General features: G+C 36.3%; 2 protein-coding genes across 2 annotated transcripts; both read right to left on the bottom strand.

Annotated features, from left to right (window-relative positions):
- Positions 1–822: 822 nt before the first annotated feature.
- LOC146385148 (uncharacterized) lies at positions 823–3,521 on the bottom strand. Its single transcript, XM_084929963.1, has 4 exons — positions 3,203–3,521; positions 2,422–2,493; positions 2,186–2,334; positions 823–1,207 (listed from the first exon to the last, which is right to left on the bottom strand). The coding sequence occupies exons 1-4, from the start codon at positions 3,396–3,398 to the stop codon at positions 1,088–1,090; spliced, it is 537 nt and encodes a 178-aa protein (XP_084786089.1). The 5' UTR covers positions 3,399–3,521; the 3' UTR covers positions 823–1,087.
- Positions 3,522–6,213: 2,692 nt separating this feature from the next.
- On the bottom strand, positions 6,214–13,656 carry LOC146385147 (uncharacterized). The gene is made up of 6 exons (XM_084930733.1): positions 13,483–13,656; positions 13,069–13,392; positions 10,255–10,374; positions 10,133–10,174; positions 9,911–10,059; positions 6,214–8,761 (listed from the first exon to the last, which is right to left on the bottom strand). The coding sequence occupies exons 1-6, from the start codon at positions 13,517–13,519 to the stop codon at positions 8,591–8,593; spliced, it is 843 nt and encodes a 280-aa protein (XP_084786859.1). The 5' UTR covers positions 13,520–13,656; the 3' UTR covers positions 6,214–8,590.
- Between the last annotated feature and the right edge of the window lie 13,354 nt (positions 13,657–27,010).

The following is a 27,010-nucleotide window of genomic DNA, read 5'->3' as shown; positions in this document are numbered from 1 at the left end:
TGCTCAGATCTGCCCTGTTGTTGATTATGGCTCACTCAGTCAATGCAGCTGCTAAAGCCATTCACGTTATTAGAAGAAGGCATCTACTTCAACATAAATGAATTCATGTATAAATTTAGGACTTCACTTACCATATATAAGACAGGAGATGAAAGAAATGCTGGAAAAAGTGCCAGCTCTGTTGTTGCTACAGACTCTGCATTTGGAGTTACAAAGTTAAAGGCTTATAGCACCACTGTACGCATCTGCAAATGAAATATATTTATTAATAAACAAGAGCCAGTCATGAGCCGATCCAATGACCTCTTTCAATACATACACAGCATGCTTCATGACCCTCAGCCTCATTGAACTGCCACACACAGTGTAACTCTGTGGAGGAAGCATGAATGTCACTTTCCTCCACATTTGTTTACACTGAGAAACAGTTTTTCAAAATTAACTATTGAAGTTCATTTTTGCTGCGTGTCACTAGATGCACTGACATTTATCAGTGAATTACTTTGTGACTGGAAACAGTTTTTAAAATGGAAAATGAATGGATGTGAATGTTCTCTATTGGATTGAAATCTGATGACTGCGCAGTCCATTTATCTACAGAGAATTTATTGCCACTTTCAGGAAAACAGTTGAGATGATACGAGCTTCGTGACATCATGCTAGAAGCAGCCATGAGAAAATAAAACGTGGTCATTAAAGGATAACCATTCATACAAGGCATGATGGATCCATGCTTTCCCATAGTTAACATCACATTGTGATCACAGAGCACAGCAGACATGGAATGGAAACAATAACTTTTAATTCAGTGTATAGGCATATTATAATGAAAACAAGTGTTGCTCATAATTGGAAAATGTATTTGTCTCCAAATGTCCATAAAAAGTACAGATAACTTCCTGATAAATCTTAAGTTTTCTGCAAGTACAATCACATGTTCTTTCATATATTAAAGATGGCAATACATTAATGTAGATGCCAGTTATTATTATTCATTTGAGCCCTCCATGGGCGAATACCCTGAACCTGCCAGTGGGCTGGAGAAATAAATGGCTTTATAGACAGCAGTGAGTGTGCTGCATTTGGTTTATGTGGGTTTAAATGTTTGTAGATCTGATCTTTGTTGATGAGTAGAGACAGAAGAACTTGCAGACAGCTTGCTACAGTTGTGTGTTCTCGTGTCAGTGTCATTGTACCCACAACTGATCTATTAAAAAGTGACAAAAAAGTGTTGAGATTGTATACAAAAATCCGAAGTTTTCAATGATACAGTATGAAAGACACACACAGATTATTAGATAGATTATCAGATCGATTATAGTAAGCACACTTAACATAAATCTTCTACCATTTTTGGGGTCTATTTAACATGGCCAGCAGCCTAAGCAAAGGTGCCCAGATCTGCCTCACTCCATAGCTCTCCTGGTAGGACACCAATATGTTGGTATGATGCCTGGGTACCAAGTGAGGGAGAGAATATTAACCTCACCAACATGTCTGACCTGTCCAGTCCTAAAATACTTCTATAAGACTTTTACTTAGAAAGAGCTCCGACAATGAGCCCCTATATATGAAACCTAAATATATTTATAGACTGGTAGAAATATGAAAGTTTATGCGCAGCCAGTTGGCTTTGCTCTGCTTAGTTTAACTGAAAGACAGAAAGCATGGGGTATAGGCTATCAAATAAATTTAGTCAAATTTAATCCATCAAAGACAAAAACAAACAAACAAACAAACAAACAAAAACAAGGTGCATTTTTAAGGGAGCCGTCAGCCAGACAATTTCTTTGACATGATTTGTAATTTTTTTTTTTTAGTTTTGTCGACTGGCCACTTAATGAATACTTGAGGAGTCAAGGAGGCTCTAATAGAAGTAAACTGAGATGTAAAAATGTTAGCAAGTGCCCTCCGGGTATGCTTATCTGGTAATAGAGCCAGACAAACCATTTCTCCCATTTCCCAGTGTCTGAAAATCTCAGACAACCACCTCCTGTTTTGCCATTGTATTTAAGAGAAGGACATGAAAGTGGTTTTGGTACAGAGTTGGGGTTGTATAACTCTCATGATTTACTTTTCAATATAATTCTGTAATTCTACCCAGAAAGGTTTTTTTTTATATAACTTCTTTTATATTCCTGCTTCCTGACAGGTGTCAGGGTGTTTTCCATTTTCTAATTCATACCTCGCTTTCATTTGAATTTCTGGTGTCTGCTCTGTTGGTGTAAACCTGTAGTTTATTGTTTGATGTTCTTCTGGATTTCCTGAAGCGTACTGCCATCATCAAGACAGAGATCAGAATAACACCCCCAACGGTAGCACAAATGATGTTGCCTGATGTATTAAAAAGAAATCTTGAATCATGTAGCCTTTATACAACTTTTTCTTCTTATAATGCATAATATCAGACAGAACTTATACCTGTTGTGGACTGCTTCAAGGTGGGATTCGGATATGGCAATGTAGAAGAAATATCAGTCTCATTTTCAACAGCTGTGTAAGAAGAAGTGGTAGAAGAGTTATTTAGAGTGATGATAAGTTCTGTAAAAATAATACAAATGAAACCATTAAAATGCTAAAGTTTGTCAAACGTATTATCTGCTTAGTATACTTTGATATCGAAGTACGCAAGGAAAAAAATGTGCACAACAATGTTTTCTCAGTTATTTTTTTTTCTATTTGGATTAGAGTATTGTTGGATACTTTTGTTTGGGTTTTTTTTTCTGGTACAACTTGTGATATTTGCTTGCTTCAACATGAAATTCAAAAATAAAGTAGCATTCTCTTCTTTTTTCACTAAATTACATTTAAAAAACACTTTACATTTTCATGTCAGTAGTTCTTTTTTTGCAATATAATGTTTTTCTGATTGTTGTCATGGTACTGGGTCATTTTGACCCAGTGTTTTTGAGTTACTGTGTTTTGGGGTTATTTTGTATTGTATGTGGTTTATGTTTTAGGTACCTCCGGTTTTTTAAATATTTTAATTATCCTTTCATATATTAAATGCTTGAAAAGTATTTAACATGCGGAAAAAAATCACAGCATTTATGTTCAGAGTTTGTAACAATGTTGTTTGTAATATATTTTTGCTAGTAAGAAATGAGTATGTAAAACTTTACCAACCTTGAGATACAGCTATAGAATTCACTGTAGTGATGCATTTTTAATCAAGCTAAAAGAAATAGGATTATACACGTACATTTCATTACTGTGAGCTGTACATCAATGTATGAGTCCAAACCAGGCCTGTCTACTCCACACCGGTATTTCTGTGAGTCTGAAAGCTGGAGATGACTGAAGGTCACAGAGAAAGATCCATTCCCAGAGTCCACCAGAGTTATCCTCCCGGACTCTGCTCTTCTGCCAGATTCTACAGTAACCAGTATGTCTTCCATGCTTGTGCATGGATCTTTGCAAAAATACTTGTGGTTTTTCCATGCAAGTGTGTGCGAGCATTGGAAGGAGACATTTCTCCCCTCGAATCCCTCTACTTTAATTATGACTCCTTCTGTTAGTTCAGCTGCTAAAACAAATGACATTACAGAAAATAAGGCATCAAATTGAGCATTTAAATTAATTAATGTATTAATTTTAGGTAGTCACTTACCATATAAAAAACAGGAGAAGAAAAAAATGCTCTTCATTATGGCTGATAAAGTGCCAGCTCTGTAGATCCTTCTCATTCTAAGTGGTTGTTACGGGCTCTGCATTTACAGCCTAAAAGTTAAACACTTGTACCACAAATGGAGAACAGACTGCAGGCTAAAATATCAGCTGCATTCTGTTTACGCAAACTGATCTCACTCTTGAAGGTTTGGGGGCAGACATCAAGGGAGGAGCAGGTCCTATAGTCTCTGTCAATCTGACATGTACACAACGTCCTTCATGGTAAATGGCCTGTATTTATATAGCGCTTTACTAGTCCCTAAGGACCCCAAAGCGCTTTACATATCCAGTCATCCACCCATTCACACACACATTCACACACTGGTGATGGCAAGCTACATTGTAGCCACAGCCACCCTGGGGCGCACTGACAGAGGCGAGGCTGCCGGACACTGGCGCCACCGGGCCCTCTGACCACCACCAGTAGGCAACGGGTGAAGTGTCTTGCCCAAGGACACAACGACCGAGACTATCCAAGCCGGGGCTCGAACCGGCAACCTTCTGATTACAAGGCGAACTCCCAACTCATGACCCTCCGCCACCTTTAACTGTTACACAGTTTCTTTGTGGTAGTAGCATGAATGCCATTTTCCTTCACATTTGTTTATACATTAGAAAAAATAGGGTTTGCCAAAATAACTGTCAAAGTTCATTTTTACTCTATGTCATTAGATGCACTGACAGCTATCAATGGAGGGAATTTTGGCAGATTCTGTGTAATTGCTGGACTGCACGTCTTTCCCTTCTCCAGACTAACATTTCCAAGTAAAGATCAAACTTTGATTCTATAGATCTCTAATTTATAAAAACAGATTAGTCATATCTTTTTCACAAATTGGAAAACACCTGATTTTATAGAGTATAATTTTTGTTATCATTTGTCTATATTTGACCCATTATATAGAAGAATTATAGCTGTACCTCCACATCCCCAATGCGTTCTGTTGAACTGATATCTGGTGACTGTAGTGACCATTTGAGTGCATAGAATTTATATTCAAGAAATATTTCTGGTTGACTTCATGTGACCAGAGATGTTATGTCACAAATGTGTTTATACTGCTTTTCTCTGACTTTATCACTGTCCTCAACACATCATGTGTACAGCATACAAATACTATAGATGTAGTCAAAGAGCATACTGTACTAAAATATTTTTGTTAAAGTCTCAAAGCAGAGCCACTTCAAAAACTGAAAATGTTTTATTGTCACCATTTCAAGTACTCTTACATACTTATATTTGCTTATTATCTGCTTAGGAATAATGCAACAAAACTGACCTAATATCATAGGAATAGCAGTTATATGCAGATATTGCTATGTCTATGCAAATAAAATACAACTCTATAAAGGTAATTCCACTCTTCTATTTGCTTCCTGTATAATAACCAGAGACAAAGGTGATGCCCAGTTTCTTCCACAGAGCAGGCTGTTACATTCAGTCTTTGACTTTTATACACGCCTGCTGTATGTATAACAACAAGCAACACACAAGTGTGAATTAAATGGGTGAGAAGTCTTTAAAATGGTTCAAATGTGACCTAAAGCCATATTTTTTAAAAGGCATCAGAATAAAGAGTGCAAAGGTGGAACCATAGTACATGTGTGCAGTGCTTACTGGGACACTACTTTGAACTTTGTAATGGCAAAAGTTGTGGAAAATGTTCTCCTTTGCAGGTATAAAATTAATACTGTGTGTGTGTGTGTGTGTGTGTGTGTGTGTGTGTGTGTGTGTGTGTGTGTGTGTGTGTGAACACCTTACAAAAAGTAACAGTAACAAGTCCTGTAGTTGCGAAACTAGCCCAAATCATTACCCTCCACCCCTCCCATCACCCATAAGCAATCTATTTTGGTTTTGACAAAGAGACGCTCTAAGCATCACACCTCAGCTTAAGACCAGTAATACAAAGGTGGCTTTAATGTTTGCCCGCACAACACTGAATTTTATGGGCATGATACAGTTTCTGCATCTGCCTAGGTCCACTTGTGTCAGAGTAATGGGAATTTCATCACCAGACAGTGAACTAAGGCTTTGCACAAACATCTGTGTACCTGTCATTGTTTTGTGACCACGTGGCGTCATCAGTGAAGACACTACTACAGTGTGACAACTAGACATGGTTACTTTGCGACTTCAAAGCACTATGACAGGAGTGACACCTCATTTGTCATGTCTGCAGCTGCCTGTGCAGTGTAATCCACACTTAAGTACATCAGTAAACTTTTGTTTATTCTCCAAACCAAAATCATATTTACTGGATTTTGTTTCACTCCAAAATTTTGTGTCACTCCCCACCTGCAGTAGTACCATGTCTCACTAATGGAGTCCTGCCCACAGTTTGAGAACCACTAGCTTACAGGGTGGTCTTAAAGAGAGAAGTGATGTTTCAGATGAACTGGGGGACTGCTCCAAGATCCAGCGGATGCTGTGGGCATCAGATATCAATTCAGGAAAAGTGAGAGGACACTGACATCAGTGTGTATACACACTTAATTTCAGTCAAAGGATGCTATCATTGGGATGAATAAAAAAAAAACAGTACATGTATATATATGATATGTGTAAGCTACATATCATTCGTTTATTACATGAACACTTGAATAGAATAGAATAGAATAGAATAGAATAGAATAGAATAGATCTTCATTGTGAACTACACATCACTGTGATATTATATTATTTAAGAGGTTGATAGTAATTAGTCTAATTTGGGTTACTGATATCAGTGTGCAGTGGTGTCAGCTATGGCATCAAGGAAGAAGCAAAATCCAAGTCTTTAGCATAATGAATTGTATACACACTTTATAGTAAAGATATAATTCACTCTCATTTTCACAAGTTCTCACTAACTGTGAAGACACAGACTGTTCGGTATTTACATGCTGACATGCAACCACAACAGCACATGCTCATGAACATAGGCACAAAGTGACCCAATGCTTACTAACGCTTCCCCTGAACTTAACCAGAAGTATTAACCTCATGAAGTAACATTTTACACTTTTAACTCTGAGCAGAGAAGCTTTAAAACGTGTACTTGAATGCAACAGAAGTTTAATTTACACAAACACATATAGCCACAGACATGAAATGGAAACATTAACAGTACGACTTACTGTACAAGTTAAATAATGATTATTATTTATGGACTTGTCCATGAATGTCCATAAAAACTCATATCTTTAAGGTTAACTCTCCTTTATTTCTGATAAATCTAAACCAAACCAAAGTGATCTGGGCTTCTTTTCAGTGGATCCACAATGGACTCTGGAGACCAGTGTTGGGCAAGTTACTTTGAAAAAGTAATTAATTATAGTTACTAGTTACTTCTTCAAAAAAGTAACTGAGTTAGTAACTGAGTTACAATATTCTAAAAGTAATTAATTACTTGAAAAGTAACTATTGCATTACTTTTAAAAAAATGTTTAACCCTCTGGGGTCCAGGGTATAATTGGCCATTTTTAACTACTTTTGATTTTCCCTCCACATTTTACCTTTAAAACTATTTACTTACACAATTCATCTAAAATAAGACAAAAAAATAAAAGCAGAGTAGAAAAAGTTATATTTTTTACTGTAACAACCACAAACATGTTTAATGAATCATATTTCATAACTTTAAATGCAAATATAAATTGTCAATTTTAAAATCCTATGCACAAGTTTTGCAAACAACAAAGTTATTTGCATCCATTTACCTTTTACCTTGATTTTTTAAATAACCATTTCAAACTATTTACAGAACAATCAGCTGTTCTGCATTCAGTAAGATGCCACACAAATTATTTGTGCCACTCCAAAAAATAATTTCTGTCCACTATAAAAGCGAACATCACAGCCTGATACCTGCAGATCTGACAGCAGCAGGTGTATCACTCCTTTTTCTACCTGGAGACAGCAGTCGCCTCATTGTTTTGACACACAACACAAAACTATCCACAACACTACACACTAACTACACAAGACAACACATTAACTACACACTCCAAACACGCTAAACGTCACAAATCTCTCACATCTCAAAACTCGCTCTCTCTCTTTTTCTGCTCTTTCTCGCTCTCTCTGTCTCTTTCTCTCGCCATCACTCCTAAAACTTCCCCTCTTCCCTAAACAACCAAATGTCATGTCGCCATATCATTTTTGATTGGTCGACATGGTGCATTTTTCCACAACACGAGCGGGCGATTTTTTTGTTTTTGTTTTTTTTTTTGTTCATAAGCAGAGTGCTTGCTCGCGCTGTCCTTAGACAGCATGATGAAAATATTGAGGAAAAAACACACCGTATATATTGTTTATCATGACTCTGGTTTTACGTGGCCTATCAACACAATTTAAAAACTGGTATATATCACATTGTTGCTTTGTCATCTTGAAGTGATCGTGTGATTGGCTTACCACGACTACTTTATTCTTCCTCAGTCATACAGCAGCACTCATGCGATTGTTTTCTCCCTAGCTCAAGGGGGGCAAAAGTGATTTGTCTACCAGAAAGTGATTGCCGCGGGAGCGCGCACAGCTGCTTAAAGCTGTAGCGCCCAAATTACTTACAGATACTTCCGTGCAACTGATATAAGGTGCGGTAAGCTGAACACGGCTTCAACCGTCTGTTTGTTGAAAAATAGTAACGCGATTCTTGTCAGTAACAGTAACGGCGTTGTAACGATAGGAATAGTAATTAGTTAGATTACTCTTTATTGAAAAAAGTAACGCCGTTACTTCTAACGCCGTTATTCCCATCACTGCTGGAGACACTGTTTGTGCAACTCTCTATATTTTTGCATGTCTTACGTTTAACTTTGTGTTTTCTTTGAGTACCATGATCTGTTCTTTCATGCATTATGTTTGGCAAAGTATTAATGTGGATTGCAGAGTTATTATCATAGTCCTTTTTGTTCCCCTGTGGGTGAATATCCTGAACATTCAGGAAGATTGGGGGGAAGAGATGTTTTCATAGATATGAAGGTGTACACTTGCTGGGGAATCAGATGTTGGTATATCCTGTCTTTGTTGGTGAGTAGGTACATAAGAACTCTTAGGTGACTTTTTCCTACACTTTGTCCTCTTCTTATTGTGATCATAACCACAGCTGACCTGTTGGTAAGTGAAAAAGAAACAAAAAATTAGCACGTTCTTATGGGACTTGCATTTATTGGCTGTTTGTACTGCCATTATTGGAAAATCGGGAGAAAATCTGGAGAATGGTGGCTCTGGGAGATTTTCGGGAGGGGCACTGACATTTGGGATTCTCCTAGAAAAATCAGGAGGGTTGGTATGTATGAGTGCATGTACCAGGGCATCCAGGCCATCAACTACAGGAAGGCAACACCTGCCTGTGACGGTGACGCCTCTGTACCAGATACGCTGAACTACTTGTATGCACGGGTTGATGCTCAGAATGACTTGCTTGTGCTGCCTTCTGGCAAGAGGTACGGGAGCATTCGGGCCCTCACTGTCAGACTGCAAAACAGTTTCTTCCCCCAAGCCATCAAACTCCTGAACACTCAGTGACTGGGCTGATACACATACACACACATACACGCATGCCTTCATACACGTCACTACCAACCACTTATCTGCACGATCTCATACACACACACACGCACACCTTCATATATCAGTTACATTTTGCACATTGCTCAGTCTTTTGCACATTCTATTGCACTGTTGGGTCTGCACCGTCTTGTGTCGGTATCGTTCTGTTTTTTTCTGGTGTTGCACTGTTTTTGTTTTGTTTTATTGCAATTTTGCGCTTTATGCAGTCTGGTGATTGACAATAAACCCACTGGATCATGACCTTGAGTAAACTTAGCTCAGCTTAACTCAGTTGCGCCGCGATAGGCTATCAAACTGCTCTGAATTTGATCCATCCAAAAGACATGTTTTTTGACGAGGGTTTTCAGGCAGAGGATTTCTTTGAATACTTGAGGAGTTAACAAGACTCTACTACAAATAAAACTGAGATGTAAAATTGTTAAACAATGCCTATCAATTATGCTATTAGACATACTTGGTTTTGCTGCAGGTAGAGCAAGACTTCTACCAGTTTTCAGTGTAAAATTCTCAGTTGAATGCCATGAGAGTGGTAGTGGTAACTTTTTATCTAATGGTATATTAGTCATTCTGAATCCAGACAGTGTAATGTCTGTTGATACACATGCACTACATTCCTGTAGATTCAGCTTTTTATTTATGTACTACAAGCACAGCTTTCAGATTGACGTACATTTTTTGAGTTCATACCTTTCTTTTATTTGCATTGGTGAAGTTTGCACTGTTGCAGTACTCATGTTGTTTAAGTTTTGAGGTTTTTCTGGACTTCCTGCAGCATACTGCCAGAAGCAGGATAACGATCAGACCAACACCACCAACAGTAGCACACACGATGGTGCCTGATGAAAACAAGAACATTTCAGGTCTTGTTCATGCAAACACTTTAAATGATATTATCAAACTAAGCATTACCTGTTTTGATGTTAGGTCCTTCTTCTGCCGTGAAGTTTAGGGCTGTAGGACAGAATGGAATATTGTGTCATATAAAGCTATCTGTTATTCATATGAATAGGGATTGATAAATATATTTATACCTGTTGAGAGTTTAGTAGGCTCTGTGGTGTCTATTCCTGTTGTTAAATGTGTTGTATTGGTATTCTGATATGTCCTTGTGGAAGACACATCAGGTATGACCGTTGTCACAATTTTAACAGCTGTATAAAAAGAAATGGTGTAAGAGGCATTTAGACTATTGGTATTTTTATTTTTGTAAACAATATATACAGGCCCACCTTTGGAAATGTATGGTATGTAATATTTAAATTAATGTAATAATTGTAAACGTAAATAATTGTAAAACGCAAAATAAATAAATAAAAATGAATCCAATGATTTTCAAATCTTATGAACTCACATTTTATTTACAAGGGAACACAAAAAATATCAAATGGTTAAAATGAACATGGAACATCTCTCAAAAGTCTGGAAAACTAAGTAGTTATAAAAATAAAATAGCTGGAGGAATGCTTTGCAGATATTTAAGTTAGCAACACATCTGCACCATGACAGTGTATAAAAAGTGTGTATTTGTAGCCTCGCTACCAAACCAGCATTTCATCTCCGAGGAAGTTATCCCAGAGAGAAGTAAAGCAAGTGTGTAAGTTCATCTCTGAATGTTTGTAAAGCATTCCCACATTAAGCTTAACAACCGATATATGGAGCAACTGCCTCTTCTCTCTCCCTCCCTCTCCTGTTGCTACTTCAATCATGAAACTGCTTAATGATCAGCTGATCGGCTTTTCTGTTGCGAGTCCGTCTCTCTTCTTTGTTTTTGGCCCACTTTGCACCAGAAAGAGGAAACCAGCGGCTGAACAACAGCAGCACGTTTAAGCTTAAGCTGTTGTTAGAATTGATTTAATATTACTTTCTACACCAGGATCTTTTTCTACTTAGCTGACGGCTGGTAACTGTGCAGGGGCGGATCTAGCAAAGTTTAGCCAGGGGGGCCGATAAGGCATGAACAGGGAAAAGGGGGCACAAACACATACTTTTCTTTCTTATTCTCATTTAAAATGTCTAGCTTTTAATAAATAATTGTCTGAATCTTACACCCAAAGTTTTAATCTTATGTATAATATATAGAAGTCCATTACTGTATAGTAACTGTTAAGTCTAATATACCCTAGTAAGCTATAGTACTTTTTCCTTTGGGAAGGTACCATCTGTGCAGTCTGCAATTCTGTAGAAGAAAGATGTTGAATCTATTTAATTATTCTTGAAAAATAATTTATTTCTGTGCATTTTTTTTTCACACGGCATCAAATTAAAGTTGATTACGTCGATTAAGCATCATGAGGTGGAGGGTGGGGGGTGGTTCCCTATTTTTTTTTAATTAATACATTTTTTTGCTGGAAGTTTGCAACCCTATTAGTTAGGTTGCTTAATATTTCTCCTAAGTACTCTTTAAAATACCAGAATAGGGAGGATGGAGTAGGTTTAAGTTTATTACATTGATCAGTGTTGCTGAACTATGAAATATTTTGGGTGCAGTGTACTTTTTACATACAGGTATAACAGAATAGCTTTAGTGTTGTTGTTTATTTAAACTTGAGTATGAACTTATACAAAAAGCAGCAAGATATTAAAAAAACAGTTTTATTGATTAAAAAACACTATATCGGATTGATATCAGTATCGGCAGATATCCAAATTTATGATATCGGTATCGGACATAAAAAAAGTGGTATCGTGCCATCTCTAATTTAAAGCAGCTAATATTCTGTCAGGCAAATCAGTACACAGGCTCAGGATCACTTTTATAAGTAATTGTCTCTGAACACAGGTCACTATGCCATCCAGAAATGTAGGTTAAAGCTCTATCATGGAAAGATGCCATATACTTTATGAAGATAATTCAGAAAAAACATTGTCTTCTCTGGGCCAAACCTAATTTAAAATGGCAAGACAAATTGAAGTTATTTTTCGAAACCTGGGTTTTCTCCTGGCTTGTGCACATTTCAAAAGCTTGTATCTCTGATGATATGAGAGGTCATTAGTGTCTATGGAATGAGCAGCTTTGCACAACTGAAAAGTCTCTATCAGCATTGAAATGCATATACTGTACAGGCTTTAGGGAAACAAATGCACCCATCTAGATAACGTTGTTTTGTTTTTTTAGGAAAGGCCTTCAGTAAGCTTCTTTTACTAATAATATCTTAAATTACATACTGCTGACGCTGCTAAAATTTATAATGTTAACAACGTTAGTTATGTCACAATGTGTTATGGGCCACATTAAGGAGTAACATGGTATGACAAGGTAAGGTAAGAAGTAGTGCGACAAATTACTTTCTTCAAGGAGTAATTAAGTAACATATGGCATTAGTACATTACTGTATTACTGTAATAACAACCCCAACAATGTTCAGAATTTAGTCTTTTTGTCCAGAGAGCCCCACCAAAGTGTGTAATGCCTTTTTCAAGAGATGATTTATGGATTTAAAAAATAATTTTAAATCCACTATAATAAGTTAGAAAAGCTGCATTTTTCAAAATACTCTAATAGGTTTTATCTAAAAAGATTTGAGAGAATAATAGAATAAAGAGGAAAATACAAAATAATAGAAATTTCAGAGCTAAAAGAAGTTGTAAGTTTTGTGAGCTCCAGTCAAACCAAAAGACAAAAAAAGTGAACCAAAGGATTATGAAAATTTTAAAATTAATTATTAGTATATTATTTTATACCGTCTATCTGTAACATAACTTCAGCAGTGGTAAGATACTTGTAGGGTAAATTTAAATTTAAATTTAAATGTATTCCTCTTCTAGTGAAATATGAATGTGTAAACTTTACAGAACTTAAGGGTATTAATGCATTTTATTTAAAACTGATTGTATAATACACATACCTTTCTTTACTGTTAGCTGTACCTCAACATATGTGTCCAAACCAGTCCGCTCCACTGCACACCAGTATTTCTGTGAGTCTGACAGCTGGAGATTGCTGAAGGTCACAGTGAAGGATCCATCCCTAGAGTCCACCAGAGCAATCCTCCCTGACTCTGCTCTTCTGCCAGGTTCTACAGTAAGTAGTATGTCTCCTGTGCTTATACATGGATCTTTGCAGAAATACTTGTTGTTGCTCCCTGCGAGTCTGTGTGAGCACTGGAAGGAGACACTTCTCCCCTCGAATTCCTCTAAATTGATTATGGTTCCATCAGTAAGCGTACCTGCTAAAATTGGAAGCATTGAATGCAGAATTAAATGCACTGAAATTACCATTTAAATATAGCTTAAAGTGGTAAAATTGTAAAGTCACTTACCATATAAAAGGCAACAGAGGAATGAATTGATCTTCATTGTGGCTGAAAAGTAACATCTATGTTGTTGTTTTTTTCTTATTCTAAGTGGTTTCTTCTTGTCAAATATATCCACATGATCCACTGTTGTCTGAATTTGCCACAATCATGATAAAAGTAAACGTGTTGACAGGTACTTTCACAGTTTGCTATATAATTACGTAACAGGGAAACCCCAGTGCAGACAGATGTGATTGGTGAATGGTGGAGGACAGACTTGCTTCTGCAGTCAAATCAGGTTTGCTCTCATTCTAACTTTCAAAGGCGTGTGGGCATAAAAAGGAGGAAACAGTACCAACACAGCCTCCTTTGTAACAGCCTCATTTAACTGTGTCACCAACACTGGCTCACAACATAAGTGCTGTTTTATGTCACATCTGTTCATATTTTGGAAGTTAAAATTTTCTCCATCATAGCTTGTTTAGCTTCTGAGCAGGCTTTGAAACCTTGTGGTTTAAATGCTGGACTGCAGCGTTCTCCTTTCTCCAGACATAACATTTAAAGCAAACTCAATAAACTATTTCTGCAATTATCTCCTGGCTTGTCCATGTGATCTTCAGTAAAATGTAGAATGTCAGCAATAGTTACTGAATATATACTGAATGAATGATATACTGTTGTTAATCATGGTTTTCCATGTTAAATATGGCCAAAGTGTTAAATTATGAGATCAGCTTATGAGCAAGTAACTCTCATGACCCAAATGTTAAGGCCTTAGATCGCTCTAAAGCAGTCTGCGGTAAAAGAAAGGACAGAAGCTCCACCTACGTGCTACTTAAACGTTGGCAAGGGACAAACAAACAAACACATACGATATGATTTAAAAGCTGAACAATTACTAATCATAAAAAAGAACAAAGCTGACTTTTACCATATCAAAGCACCAAATCACAACAACAGTCACATCAAGGCACTTTATATTGTAAGGCAAAGACTCTACAATAATACAGCCCCAACAATCAGATGACCCCCTATCAGGAAGTACTTTGACGATAGGGGGAAGGAAAAGGAAGAAACCTCCAGCAGAGCCAGGCTCAGGAGAGGGTGTCTATGTCTCTACCATTCTTCCCTATTAAAACTGTTTTTTGTTTTTCTTTAATTGCACTGCTTTCACTGACAGCCAAATACTGAAGTTTTCATTAGTACAGCTGAAGTTTTCAGTAGCACAGCTATATTTTTAATATTTTTAGTTTCTATCTCAAATCGCTGAGACAAAAACTGACAGGTCGAGAGTTGGCAGGCATAGAGAAATCTATGTAGGACATCTTTTTCATGAGAAAGTCATTGTGTTTTAGAGTTGTGGTTTTGAGGCTTAAAAACTGCCTCTGACTTCTATCACTAGGAACATCCTTCCTGTAAAGTAAGTGGCAATGAGTAACAAAGACTTTCCAACAGATATATATATATGTGTGTACATGTATACAAACACATGTCTGACAGATGATGCAGTCACAGAGCATAATAAAATAATTTCCTATATAAAAAAACAAAAGAAGTCAAAGCAAAATTTACTTCAGAAACTAAAAAGATGTTTTCATATCATCATAGCAATTTTTTCTTCTTCTTGCTTTCTATTTAATTATACGTTGATATACTATATATATCGAAATATAACTATACGTTACACAGACATAGCTTGCAAATAATGTTGCATAGGTATAATTTCTGGTGATGGCACTGGCATCTTGCAAGGGTTATGTCATAGGCTCTGTGTAGATTCACTGTGGAAGGATAAATTAAGCTTTATTTTAACACTGCTTTGAAATTTATGAAAATAATCTTAGTAACAAATGTTATTGTTTACGTTTTTACAAATAAATACTGTACATTGTTTTTTATGCAAACATAAGAATGGGACACTCACATAACCCTTGCTATTTTTGGACCTTCAGAAACAAGTGATATGAGTGGATCGAGTAGTAAAAAACTGTTGTGTTGATGTACTTCAATGTCTTTATGTCTATAATAACCAACCTGCATTTTTCTGCCAGTGTCCATTGAACGCACTGGAATACAGGCACAGATGTTTTCTTTTTTTTCTGAGTTTGGTAAATTTTATCATCAGACAGTGAGTTCAAGCTGTCTATGTCCAAGTATGCAACAAATACAAAATTGTATTCACTGAACTTTGTTTCACTCTATATTGTTCTGTAGTCATCCTGGCCCCACCCGCAGTAACATCATGTCCAACCAATGCAGCCCTACCCCAAATGAACACTTCTTTCATTTTAACATGTTTAAAAACGAGGTATGTAGAATTTAGCTACAGGCAAATTTGTTGTGTAACACAGCAGCTTGTTTTATCTTTCAGAGACAAAAGAGGAGACTCCAGTCAGGCAAGTCTGCTGGACCAGACTCTCCGGAGTCTTTCATAAACCGTTCATGTTGAGTCTGAGTCTGAGTCTGCGGAGGGTCCCAGTGCTGTGGAAGATGTCATGCCTTGTTCCTGTATGAAAGACCCAGTGGCCCCCAGGATTACAGGCCTGTGGCACTGACTTCCCACGTCATGAAGACCCTGGAAAGACTCATCTTTGACCAGCTCCAACACATAACTAGGCCACATCAGGAACCCCTTCAGTTTGCTTACCAGGCCAGCCTCGGAGCTGAGGACGCCATCATCTACCTGCTCAATCATATCTACACCCATCTGGACCAGCACGAGTACTGTGAGGGTTATGTTTTTTGACTTTTCTAGTGCATTCAATACCATCAGGCCAACCCTTCACCCCCGACTCCCTTAGGGTGGTGTCTGAGAGGCGGATGTTGTCCCATAAGTTGTCCGTAAGGACAATGCTGGATAATACCTCCTACCCACTCCATGATGTGCTAGTACATTCAATGAGAGACTGAGATTACCAAAAAGCACCACTGAACGACACGGGAAATCATTCCTGCCTGGGGCCATCTCCCTGTACAACTCCTCCATCTAACACACTGCACACACTGCAATAGTTACCCCCATTGCACACGTTCTACAGTAAAATAACAAATGACGAAGTTTCACAGGTTACAGTTAAATGTCAATCATATATATGTAATATATGTAATATTCTTAATATTTATAAGTGAGTGATCTGTATACATTAGTTACATTTCTTATATTTGTAAACTTTGTAATATATCATATTATTTAATTTGCTTATTCTGTTACTATTACTGTCTTGGAGCAACTGTAACCCACATCATTTCCTTAGTGATTATTAAAATATTCTGATTCTGATTTTCTTCTCATTTTAAATGTTGTATTTTGTCCAAACGTTTTCACTTTCTTTTTCCTTTTCCTACAAGCTTGAATTTTTCAGTCTAAACTGACCTTCTTTCTTTGTTCTTCCTTGCAAGGTTCACATCAGTGTAATGTTATATTGCAATATGTATGCTTTCAATATAGAGTATATCTCTGTGCAGTGCTGTCTGTTTGGTGTCTTCACTGAAGAGATCACTAGGGGGCATCAAAATTCAAGTCTTTAGCGTAATGAATTGAGACAAACAGACATTAGCAATTAAATAAAGATCTTAGCCACAATATTCATGCACATGCTCATAAACACAGCCATGAATGTAAAGAATACTACAATGACCAATCTTCACACAGTGGAGCTGTAGCAAAATCCTTCCCCTGATAGCTTAAGCCTGCAAAGGGGTATTTCACACTATGTTAAACCTTTGTTAACCAGGTGTTACTTACAATTTGAGAAATTTCATTCTAGATTTACTGCGCTTGTCATTTTATGTATTAAAGCAGGAAAAATAGTGAGATAGATCCCAGAGTTTCTATCATAAAAATAGTGTTTTATAGCTGTCAGGGTGTATGCTACATTTGATTGCTGTGGGTTCAGATGTTTGTGGTTTCTGTTGATGAGTATTCTAGATTACCTTTTACTGCGGTTTTTCCGCTTGTCAGTGTCACTGTACCCAAGAAAAACAAAATCAGCACTACACTAGTTATCTTATCTACTGGTACTGTGCTGATGAGCAGCTCAGTGCACAGTTTCGTGTGTTATGAATAAATCTTCTTTTTTTTTTGTACCAGCACTGGTTTTATTTTGTTGTATTTATCTCTGACACCTTAAAGGCAGGTCCGTGAAAATATTGTTGGGGACCGCTGATCAAGAGGACAAAAAACAAAACAAAAACTTGTCATCAGCCACCTGCATCATAATGAGGGAATACAAGATTTTTCTTTTAGTATTTTGTATAAACACAAAGCCAACAATGCAATACTTCAAAGTGATCTTCAAAGTGATTCTATTGCAGAAATGTGCCAGCTGAAAGACTGCATAGGCTACAATGTTGTACAAGTCTGACTGCTAGTCACTACTTTTGTTACCTCTTGAAGTTCAGAATCTGGCTCTGTTACATTTTACAGTGATCCAATAACGTAATGTGTTTACGGTAATGTGTTTAACCCAACACTTATCATCACATCTACTGGTACTCAAATTATTTAAACTGGTACTGGCTACTCAAATTAGTCGTTTGTAGGCCTACATGTGGAAAAATAATGATATAATACAGTTTGGCAGCCAATTATGAAGGATTTTTGAGAGTTTATTTTCAATTTATCACTGGCTGCAAACACACAGCCTATTCGGTATATACATGCTAACATTAACCACAACAACAGATGCTTGTCAACACACAAAAAAACACACACAATATACTACACTAACTAACTTTCACCCACTAGAAATGTAGCACATTTCCCCTGACGTGTTAACCATATGTCAGTGTCAGTTCACACTTTAGCTTTGAGTCAACAAGCTATTAGATGCCCTTTGTATCATATTTGCTACATGAGTTTCTGAGACCTCTGAGAACTCATCAACATGATCAATACTTGCAATAATTTCAAAATGTTATGGACAAAACTCTTTTTTTTTGCCTAAAATTAACATAGTTGTTAACAAAAAGTTGCCAAAACACCCAATGTATCAAATGTGATACATAAAATATATAATAAAAATATATAATATACAACATCCATCCATCAATTTTTTTTCTGCTTATCCAGGGCTGGGTGCGGGGGCAGCAGCCCGAGCAGAGAAGCCCAGACCTCCCTCTCCCCAGCCACCTCCTCCAGCTTGTCCGGGGGAACACCAAGGTGTTCCCAGGCCAGCCGAGAGATATAATCTCTCCAGTGTGTCCTGGGTCTGCCCCGCGGCCTCCTCCCAGTTAAACAAAACCAAAGCATAAATTACAAAAACAGACAGAGACAGCCACGAAATGGAAACACTGACAGTATAATATGGTGTGCAACTTTAATAATGGTGAAGACTACTGTTGATGATTAGTGAAGAAGTTCACTTTTCCATAATTGTCCATAACAAATTTACAAATCAGATCTTTGAAACTAATTCTGATTTATTTCTGATAAATCTAATCCAAACCAAAGTGATTTGGGCTTCTCTTCACTGGATTCACATGGGGCTCTGGAGACACAATGGTTTGCACAGCTCAGTGTATTTTTGCTTGTATTAGGTTCAGTTATTTGCTTTCTACAAGCACCATCATCTGTTCTTTCAAATATGAAAGCTGTCAAAGTATTGATGTAGATTCCAGAGTTATTTTCAAAGTCATTTTGGTCGTCTGTAGGTGAATATACTGAACATTCAGGAAGTTTGGGGGAATAGATGTTTTGATCGGTATCGGAGAGTACACTACATTTGGTTGCCGTGGCATCAGATGTTAGTGGATCTGCTCTTTGTTGGTGAGCATAGACAGATGTACTCTTAGGAGACTTCTTTCTGCCCTTTGTCCTCTTGTCAGTGTCATCATAACCACAGCTGACCTGTTGACAAGTAAAAAGAAAACAACAAATGAGCCCGATCTTACATGATCTGCATTTATTGGGTTTGTGTAGAAAATCGATTTTTTAAAAATTATTATTAGAAAATTACAAAAAAACCCTGGATTTCTGTAAGTATCCATACATAAACAATGATCTGGATCTGTGTTAGTCATCAGTCTAAACAAAGCTGATCTACTTCACCATAGTGAGGTACCCAGAGCTCTAACTCTGTCAAACAAGCTCAGTCCCAAAGATAACAGATTAAAGTGTGTTTAAAGTGTGTTTTTAGCAGTTTATTGGACAGGGTCAGTCATTTTTTTTTCATTTCCTAACACTGATTTTTGGCTAATGAGGGCATACTGCAGAAGCTAAAGAAACTCTACTAAGAATAAAACGCGAGATCTAAAATATTAAATGATACCCTTGAAAAAAAAAAAGTGTTGTGGATAGTTTTGTGTTGTGTGTCAGAACAATGAGGCGACTGCTGTCTCCAGGTAGAAAAAGGAGTGATACACCTGCTGCTGTCAGACCTGCAGGTATCAGGCTGTGATGTTCTCCTTTATAGTGGACAGAAATTATTTTTTGGAGTGGCACAAATAATTTGTGTAGCATCTTATTGAATGCAGAACAGCTGATTGTTCTGTAAATAGTTTGAAATGGTTATTTAAAAAATCAAGGTAAAAGGTAAATGGATGCAAATAACTTTGTTGTTTGCAAAACTTGTGCATAGGATTTTAAAATTGACAATTTATATTTGCATTTAAAGTTATGAAATATGATTCATTAAACATGTTTGTGGTTGTTACAGTAAAAAATATAACTTTTTCTACTCTGCTTTTATTTTTTTGTCTTATTTTAGATGAATTGTGTAAGTAAATAGTTTTAAAGGTAAAATGTGGAGGGAAAATCAAAAGTAGTTAAAAATGGCCAATTATACCCTGGACCCCAGAGGGTTAAACATTTTTTTAAAAGTAATGCAATAGTTACTTTTCAAGTAATTAATTACTTTTAGAATATTGTAACTCAGTTACTAACTCAGTTACTTTTTTGAAGAAGTAACCAGTAACTATAATTAATTACTTTTTCAAAGTAACTTGCCCAACACTGGAGGGAACATTGCCCTTGACTGATGTTGTTGTACATGTTTATCTGTGGATAGAGGCAGTTGAAAGATGCTTTCTCCTGTCTTCTCCATTATATGTTAAAAAAATGCATGAGGGTGGTAAGAGTAGTTTTTCATCTAACAGCATGTTAGTTGTGCTCTGATATAACACAGAAGGATTTACTCACATTATACTCCTATAACTACAAACATGAACATCGTTTTGTGCTTCAGTTTATATTCCCTCTTTTTATTTGTGTACTACTTTCATATTGATCCCCGTTTTCTGATTCATACCTCTCTTTTGTTTGCACTGGTGAGGTCTGCACGTTTGGAGTAAACTGATTGTTTATTTTTTGAGGTTTTTCTGGACTTCCGGAAACATACTGCCAGCAGCAAGACGGAGATCAGGCCAACACCACCAACAGTAGCAAACACGATGGTACCTGATGAAAACAAGACAATTATCAGATCTTGTTCATGTAAACACTTTAAGCCAATAAGCTATTAGCTAAGCTAATATCAAACAAAACTTTACCTGTGTTGATTTTAGGTTCTTCTTCAGCTGTGAAGTTTAGGGCTGTAGGAAGAATTAAGTATTACTTCATGTAAGTTTATCTGTGAGTCACATTCATAAGGACTGATATGCGTATTTATACCTGTTGAAAGTTCTATAGGCTTCATGGTTCCTGTTCCAGTTGTGAAGTTTGTTGTGTTGGTATTTTGATTTGTCCATGTGGCAACTCCTGGTATGACAGTTGTCACAGTTGCAATAGCTGTTTAAGAGAGTGGTTATTTACAAGGTATTTATACTATTTGTACTTTTACCTTTGTGAAAAAAATATACAACCCCACTTCCAGAAAAGCTGGGATGTTGTATAAAATGTCAATTTAAAAAAGATGCAATGATTTAAAAAATCTAATTAATTCATTTCAAATCACGAACATTAAAAAAAAAAACATATATCAAATGTTTAAACCGAGAAATTGTTAATATTTTTGGTAAAATGTTAGAGCATTTTATGGAAGCAACATCCCTAAAAAAATGGGATGGGCAACAAAAGGCTGGAAAACTAAACAGCTGGAGGAGCCTAATTTGCAGCTAATCAACCTGGCAACAGGTTGATAACATGATTGGGTATAAAAAGAGTACCCTAGGATTTCTTAGAAATAATTCCTCAGTGTGACAATAATCTAGAGATTCAGAGAATTTGTAAAACACTCTGAAAGAGACAAGCCGGATACTCAGTACTGGATGTCCATGACCTTTGGGTCCTCACTTGGCACTAAATTAAAAGCAGTACTGGTTCTTTTGTGGAATTAACTGCATGAGCCTCGAAATCATTGTCTATGAACAAAGTTCACAATGCAATGCCAGGTAAAGAAGAAGCCATATGTGAACATAATCTAGAAATACTACCGTTGTCCGTGAGTAAAAGCTGATTTTAAATGCGCTGAGGCAAAGGTTATGTGTTCAGACAAATCAAAAATGTATCTGAAATTCTTTTTCTCAAAAACATCAGGACTGCATTCTCTGACCTAAAGAGGAGGATGAATACCAGCTTGTAACAAGTTCAAAAACCTCCATCTCCGATGATTTAGGGTGCATTAATGTAAAATGGCAGCTTGCACATCTGCCAAGGCACCATCAATGCTGAAGTTGGAAATGCATATACAGGTTTTACAGCAGCAGTAATGTAACAAGTTATTGTAGTGAATTCAGTTATGACATTACAATTACAATTGTGTCTTTACTTGCGCTACAAATGCAAGCGCAGTAATACAAATGGTGCAGATGACCACACACTCACTGACAGATGCACACACACATCCACACATGTGCAGTACCAATAAGTATAATTTTTCTAACAAAACATAGTATTTTATTCTATTTTATATAGTATGTTATTCTTTTGATCTTATTCTATTCCACAATTTTTCTTCATTTTTACTGCTTGTAATTTTGCACTGTCCACTTTCTGCCGTGACCCAACAAATATATTCCCACATGTGGGACTAATAAAGGTTTATCTTTATCTTATCTTAAATGTACTTCAGTTATCTGCACGCTGGGTGGATATGTGTCTTTCTTACTCTGATTTGATTTCAGTTTGTGAGCGGTAAAGAGAACAGTGGACAAAATTAACATTAATTAACAATTACATTTTTTTTTTAAATATTGCAATATGTTTAACCTTAAAAACATTTGTCTAAAACAAACCACTATACATAGTTATGCAATTTAAAAAGGGGTTGTAAATCTCTTGGTTTTCACAAGGGCTTCAGTCTAAGCCACAGACAAAAATAGGTGGTGACCATCATTGTTGAGATAGGGTTGAGAAGCGCTATATAAGTGATCCATTTACCAAAATAACTATGAACCACAGGATTATAAACATTTATAAATGCACTTTTAAGCATAATTTATAATAAAACTTTAGCTGTAATACATTTTTGTTTATTTCTCTGTTTTTTTCATAATTGTTGTGTGAAAGAAGTGGTTTTAAAAAAGCAAAACACTGTCATATGATAGTTACTGAATTAGTGCAGTATGAGTGGGTAAAATTGTACAAAACTTTGTTGTTAAAGTTTTTTATTTACATTAACCCACAAACAGAGAATTGTACCTGCAAGAATGTAAATACAAATATCAAATTAAAAGTATTCATGTACACGTACCGTTCTTTACTGTTAGGTGTACCTGAGCATATGTATCGAAACCAGTCCGCTCCACTGCACACCAGTATTTCTGTGAGTCTGACAACTGAAGATTGCTGAAGGTCACAGTGAAGAATCCATCCCCAGAGTCCACCAGAGCAATCCTCCCTGACTCTGCTCTTCCTCCAGATTCTACAGTAACCAGTATGTCTCCTGTGCTTGTACATGGATCTTTGCAGAAATACTTGTTGTTGCTCCATGCATATGTGTGTGAGCACTGGAAGGAGACACTTCTCCCTTCAAATTCCTCTACATTGATTACGTCTCCATCGATTAATGTAACTGTTGAAATTGATGTAATAATGTAATAAGTCATTTAGTAATAATAATAAGTGATGTGATAAGATACAATACATCAAAATAAACATTTAAATGACATAAACTACTAAACTTGTGTAGTCACGTACCATATAAAAGGCAGTAGAGGAAAGAAGTCTTCTTCATTGTAGCTGAAAAAGTGACGTGTACCTAGTTCTTTATTTTAAGTGATCTCTTAGGCAACCTGCTTCTGCAGGTTTGTGGGCACAAAGGGAGGAAATGACACCTATACAACCCCATATATGACAGTTTATTTTCACTGCTTCACGAACAGTGGCAGTAGCCATATATATATATATATATATATAAATATATGTATATATATGTATATATATATATATATATATATATATATATATATATATATATATATATATATATATATATATATATATATATATATATATATAAAAAAAACATGTATTCTATTTCTTATGGAAATAAAAGCAGTGAAGCAGGAAGTTTTTGATTTTGTTTTTGATTTTGTTTTTTGTTTTTTTATTACAGAAATGTTGGATAATTTCACACAATATCATAAATTTCATTGTAGGAATAGTTTAATATTTTAGAAACTTAATCGAATGCTTTCTGCAAGACAGCAATTTGACAGATATATATTAAACTGTTACCAGTCTTCCTGGTTTGAAATGTGGAATGTTTCTCAAAATGTTTTTTTTTCTTCTGTAATTACACTCCTTTTACAAACAGCCAAATACTGAGGTTTTCATTAGTACAGATATATTTTGAATATTTTTAGGTGCTATCTCAAACCTTTCAGTCAAAGGCTGACAGGTCAATAGTTGGCAGACTCTAAATTTTTCAGTTTACTCATAAGAGTCAATGTGTTTTGAGTTGTGGTTTTGTGGTTTAAAAGCTGTCAGTGCCTACGTCTAACTTCTATCACCAAGAACATCCTTCCTGTAAAGTGGCAATGAGTGATCAAGACTTTCCAGCAGACATATATATGCAAACACATGTCATACTGATGACACTATACTAAAATCATGTCTCATATAAAAAACAAAACAGTAACATTAAAACATTAAAGCAAAGCCACTTTATAAAATGAAAATATATTTTCATGCCACCATAGGAAATATTCTTTTTTTTATTTTTTGTCTCCTTATGAATAATCCAATAACACAATGATCAACTGGTTACATGCTGTATCATGCAGCATGTATGTTACACTGGAGCTGTTATTTTTTTATCTCAATGCAAATAAATCTGGATACAAAAGTCACTTTAGGATCTAGTAAGTACAATGAGTGACATGAACTGACAGACAAGCAGACATTAAATGGTTGTTTTAAGGCTACATTTTACAAATTTTGTCAGAAGAAAGTGGAACGCTTCAGTCATACCAAAGGTGTTTAGCACCCTCTTTAGATTATATACAGGGTTCTTCTGCTTCTGTAAATCTGAGACATAGATGCACTGTAATTTGAACCCCTTCTGAAATCCTATGCCATAACGTAACAACATGTGCACCTAGAAATATAACTATATGTTACACAGGGTACAACTTGCAAGAAATAATGTGTAACGCATATGAAATACAGGGCTACTAAACCCCTTTGCACCATTTAAAGCTATTGCTTATTATTGTCATACGGGGGCGCCGTGAGACTGTTTTGCATTACGACAACCTTAGGTCTGTGAGACTCTTATCTTAGGTCTTGTCCACAGGAAGCGTTTTCTGTCTCGTCTTTGAGCTCTTTCCCTCTATTGTGTCAAGTGTGTGTTGGAGGAAGGCGAAGAATATATTGGGCCCAAACTCAGAGCACAAAGACGCTAACATCTGAGTTATTTGTGTATTTTATTCTATCCCCAGAAAGGACCCGTCCAATTTAACTATGACCAATAATCTGCCTGAGAGGGCAAACCTGCAGACACTGAGGATAGCTGCAAAAGTTAATAATCATAACTGGAGATTATGGTGCACATAATTGGAGAAATTAACTTGTCAATGAATGTTTATGAATAACAGACAAATTTAGATTAAGTCTGATTAATTTCTGATAAATCTAAACCAAACCAAAGAGATTTTGGCTCCTTTGCGGTTGATCCACAGGAGACAGAAGGAGATGCCTTGTAGGTACAGCTCTCTATATTTTTGCACGTATCAAGTATTGACATATATCCCAGAGTTATTATCATAGACATTTTGGTGCTGTGTTGTTGAACATTCTGAATCTGCAGGAAGGCTGGGGAAATAGATGGTTTCATAGATACGGAAGGGTACACTGCATTTGGTTGCTGCAGGTTCAGATTCAGATGGTGGATCTGAATGGGATCTTTGTTGGTGAGTAGAGACAGAAGAACTCTGAGATGACTTTTTACATTGGTTTGTCCTGTCGTCAGTGTCACTGTACTCACAGCTGACCTGTTGAAAAGTGACAAAGAAAAACAAAATAATCACATTTGTGAGTGCTCTATCTATGTATGCTCTATGTATGCTCTACATCAACTGAGAAGTTCATTTATATTTCTTTGTGGAATCCTTATTTATATATTATGAAACAAATTACTAAATAAATTAAGTATGTTGCATGAATTAGCCAAAAAAAAATGGGCTTATATAATTTATTCACACATACGTACATCTTCTAACATTGTCTGGTTTTGTGTCCCAGAGCCACGAGTCTAGGCAGAGCAGAGAGAGAACATTTTCAATACAATACAAAAAAATCAAACTAAAATAAGAAAACTCTGGAAACTAACAGAAACTTAACTAATTTAAAACCAAAAATCAAAATGAAATAAAAAATAAAAAAGTAGTTAGAAAATTTAAAACTATAAACTCGGAAATGAATCCAGCCAAAGGTGAAGTGTAGTTTGAAGTTGGTTTATGCTAGACAGTTACTTGGACAGGATGTGTAACTTTTCCTCAATCTGCCTAATGATGGTTAAGGATCTCAGTTTGCAGATCAGTGTCTATTTGCTCTACTGATTTGCAGCACAGCAAATTAAACTGAGATCTAAGTGCTAAACAGTGTTTCAGTGATGCACTTATATTTAGTTTTATCTGTATAGAGAGCCAGACTGACAGTTTCCTTCAGTTCTAATGCATGCCTTTTAAATGCATGCAATGCTAAAGACAGGAAATGATTACCTGGGCTTGCCAAATAAACTATTTCCATCTAACATCAGTTATTTGCGCTCTCACAAAATACAGAATCTAGGTGCCATAATGTGTCATGATTTACTCTCATTGTAATTCTATAAATTCAACCCAGAACATTTTTATTATGCATTTGATTTATATCGATTGGCTTCAGAGACCGTTTTCAGGGCTTATCTCCAGTTTCTAACTCATACCTCTCTTTGGTTTTCATTGCTGAAGTCTGTGCTGTTGCAGTAATCTTGTAGTTTATGTTTTGAGGTTTTTCTGGACTTCCTGATGCATACTGCCACTAGCAAGAGAGCAATCAAAGCTAAACCCACAGCAGTAGTAAACATGATGGTGCCTGAGGAAAACAGGTTGAATTTCTAAATCTTATTCATGCAAAGTCTTTAAGTCATCATATCAATCAGAACTTTACCTGTGTTGGTTTTAAGTTCTT

This window comes from Perissodus microlepis, chromosome 6, assembly GCF_051167445.1.
Source record: "Perissodus microlepis isolate ML-2025 ecotype Zambia chromosome 6, ASM5116744v1, whole genome shotgun sequence".
Classification (NCBI taxonomy): Eukaryota; Metazoa; Chordata; class Actinopteri; order Cichliformes; family Cichlidae; genus Perissodus; species Perissodus microlepis.
The sequence above is the reverse complement of the archived record's forward strand: the minus strand, read 5'-3'. Positions and strand labels throughout refer to the sequence as shown.

Bases quoted from the DNA above. Each gene is read 5' to 3' on its own strand.
- LOC146385147 (XM_084930733.1), bottom strand. From the start codon at position 13,519: ATGAAGATCAATTCATTCCTCTGTTGCCTTTTATATG. The intron at 10,175-10,254 runs GTATAAATATAT...TCTGTCCTACAG, and splicing joins GCCTACTAAACTCTCAACAG to CCCTAAACTTCACGGCAGAA. The intron at 8,762-9,910 runs GTATGAACTCAA...ACTTACCAACAG, and splicing joins CCAATGCAAATAAAAGAAAG to GTCAGCTGTGGTTATGATCA.
- LOC146385148 (XM_084929963.1), bottom strand. From the start codon at position 3,398: ATGGAAGACATACTGGTTACTGTAGAATCTGGCAGAAGAGCAGAGTCC. The intron at 2,494-3,202 runs GTACGTGTATAA...CTTCTTACACAG, and splicing joins ACAGCTCACAGTAATGAAAT to CTGTTGAAAATGAGACTGAT. The intron at 2,335-2,421 runs GTATAAGTTCTG...TTAATACATCAG, and splicing joins CTTGAAGCAGTCCACAACAG to GCAACATCATTTGTGCTACC.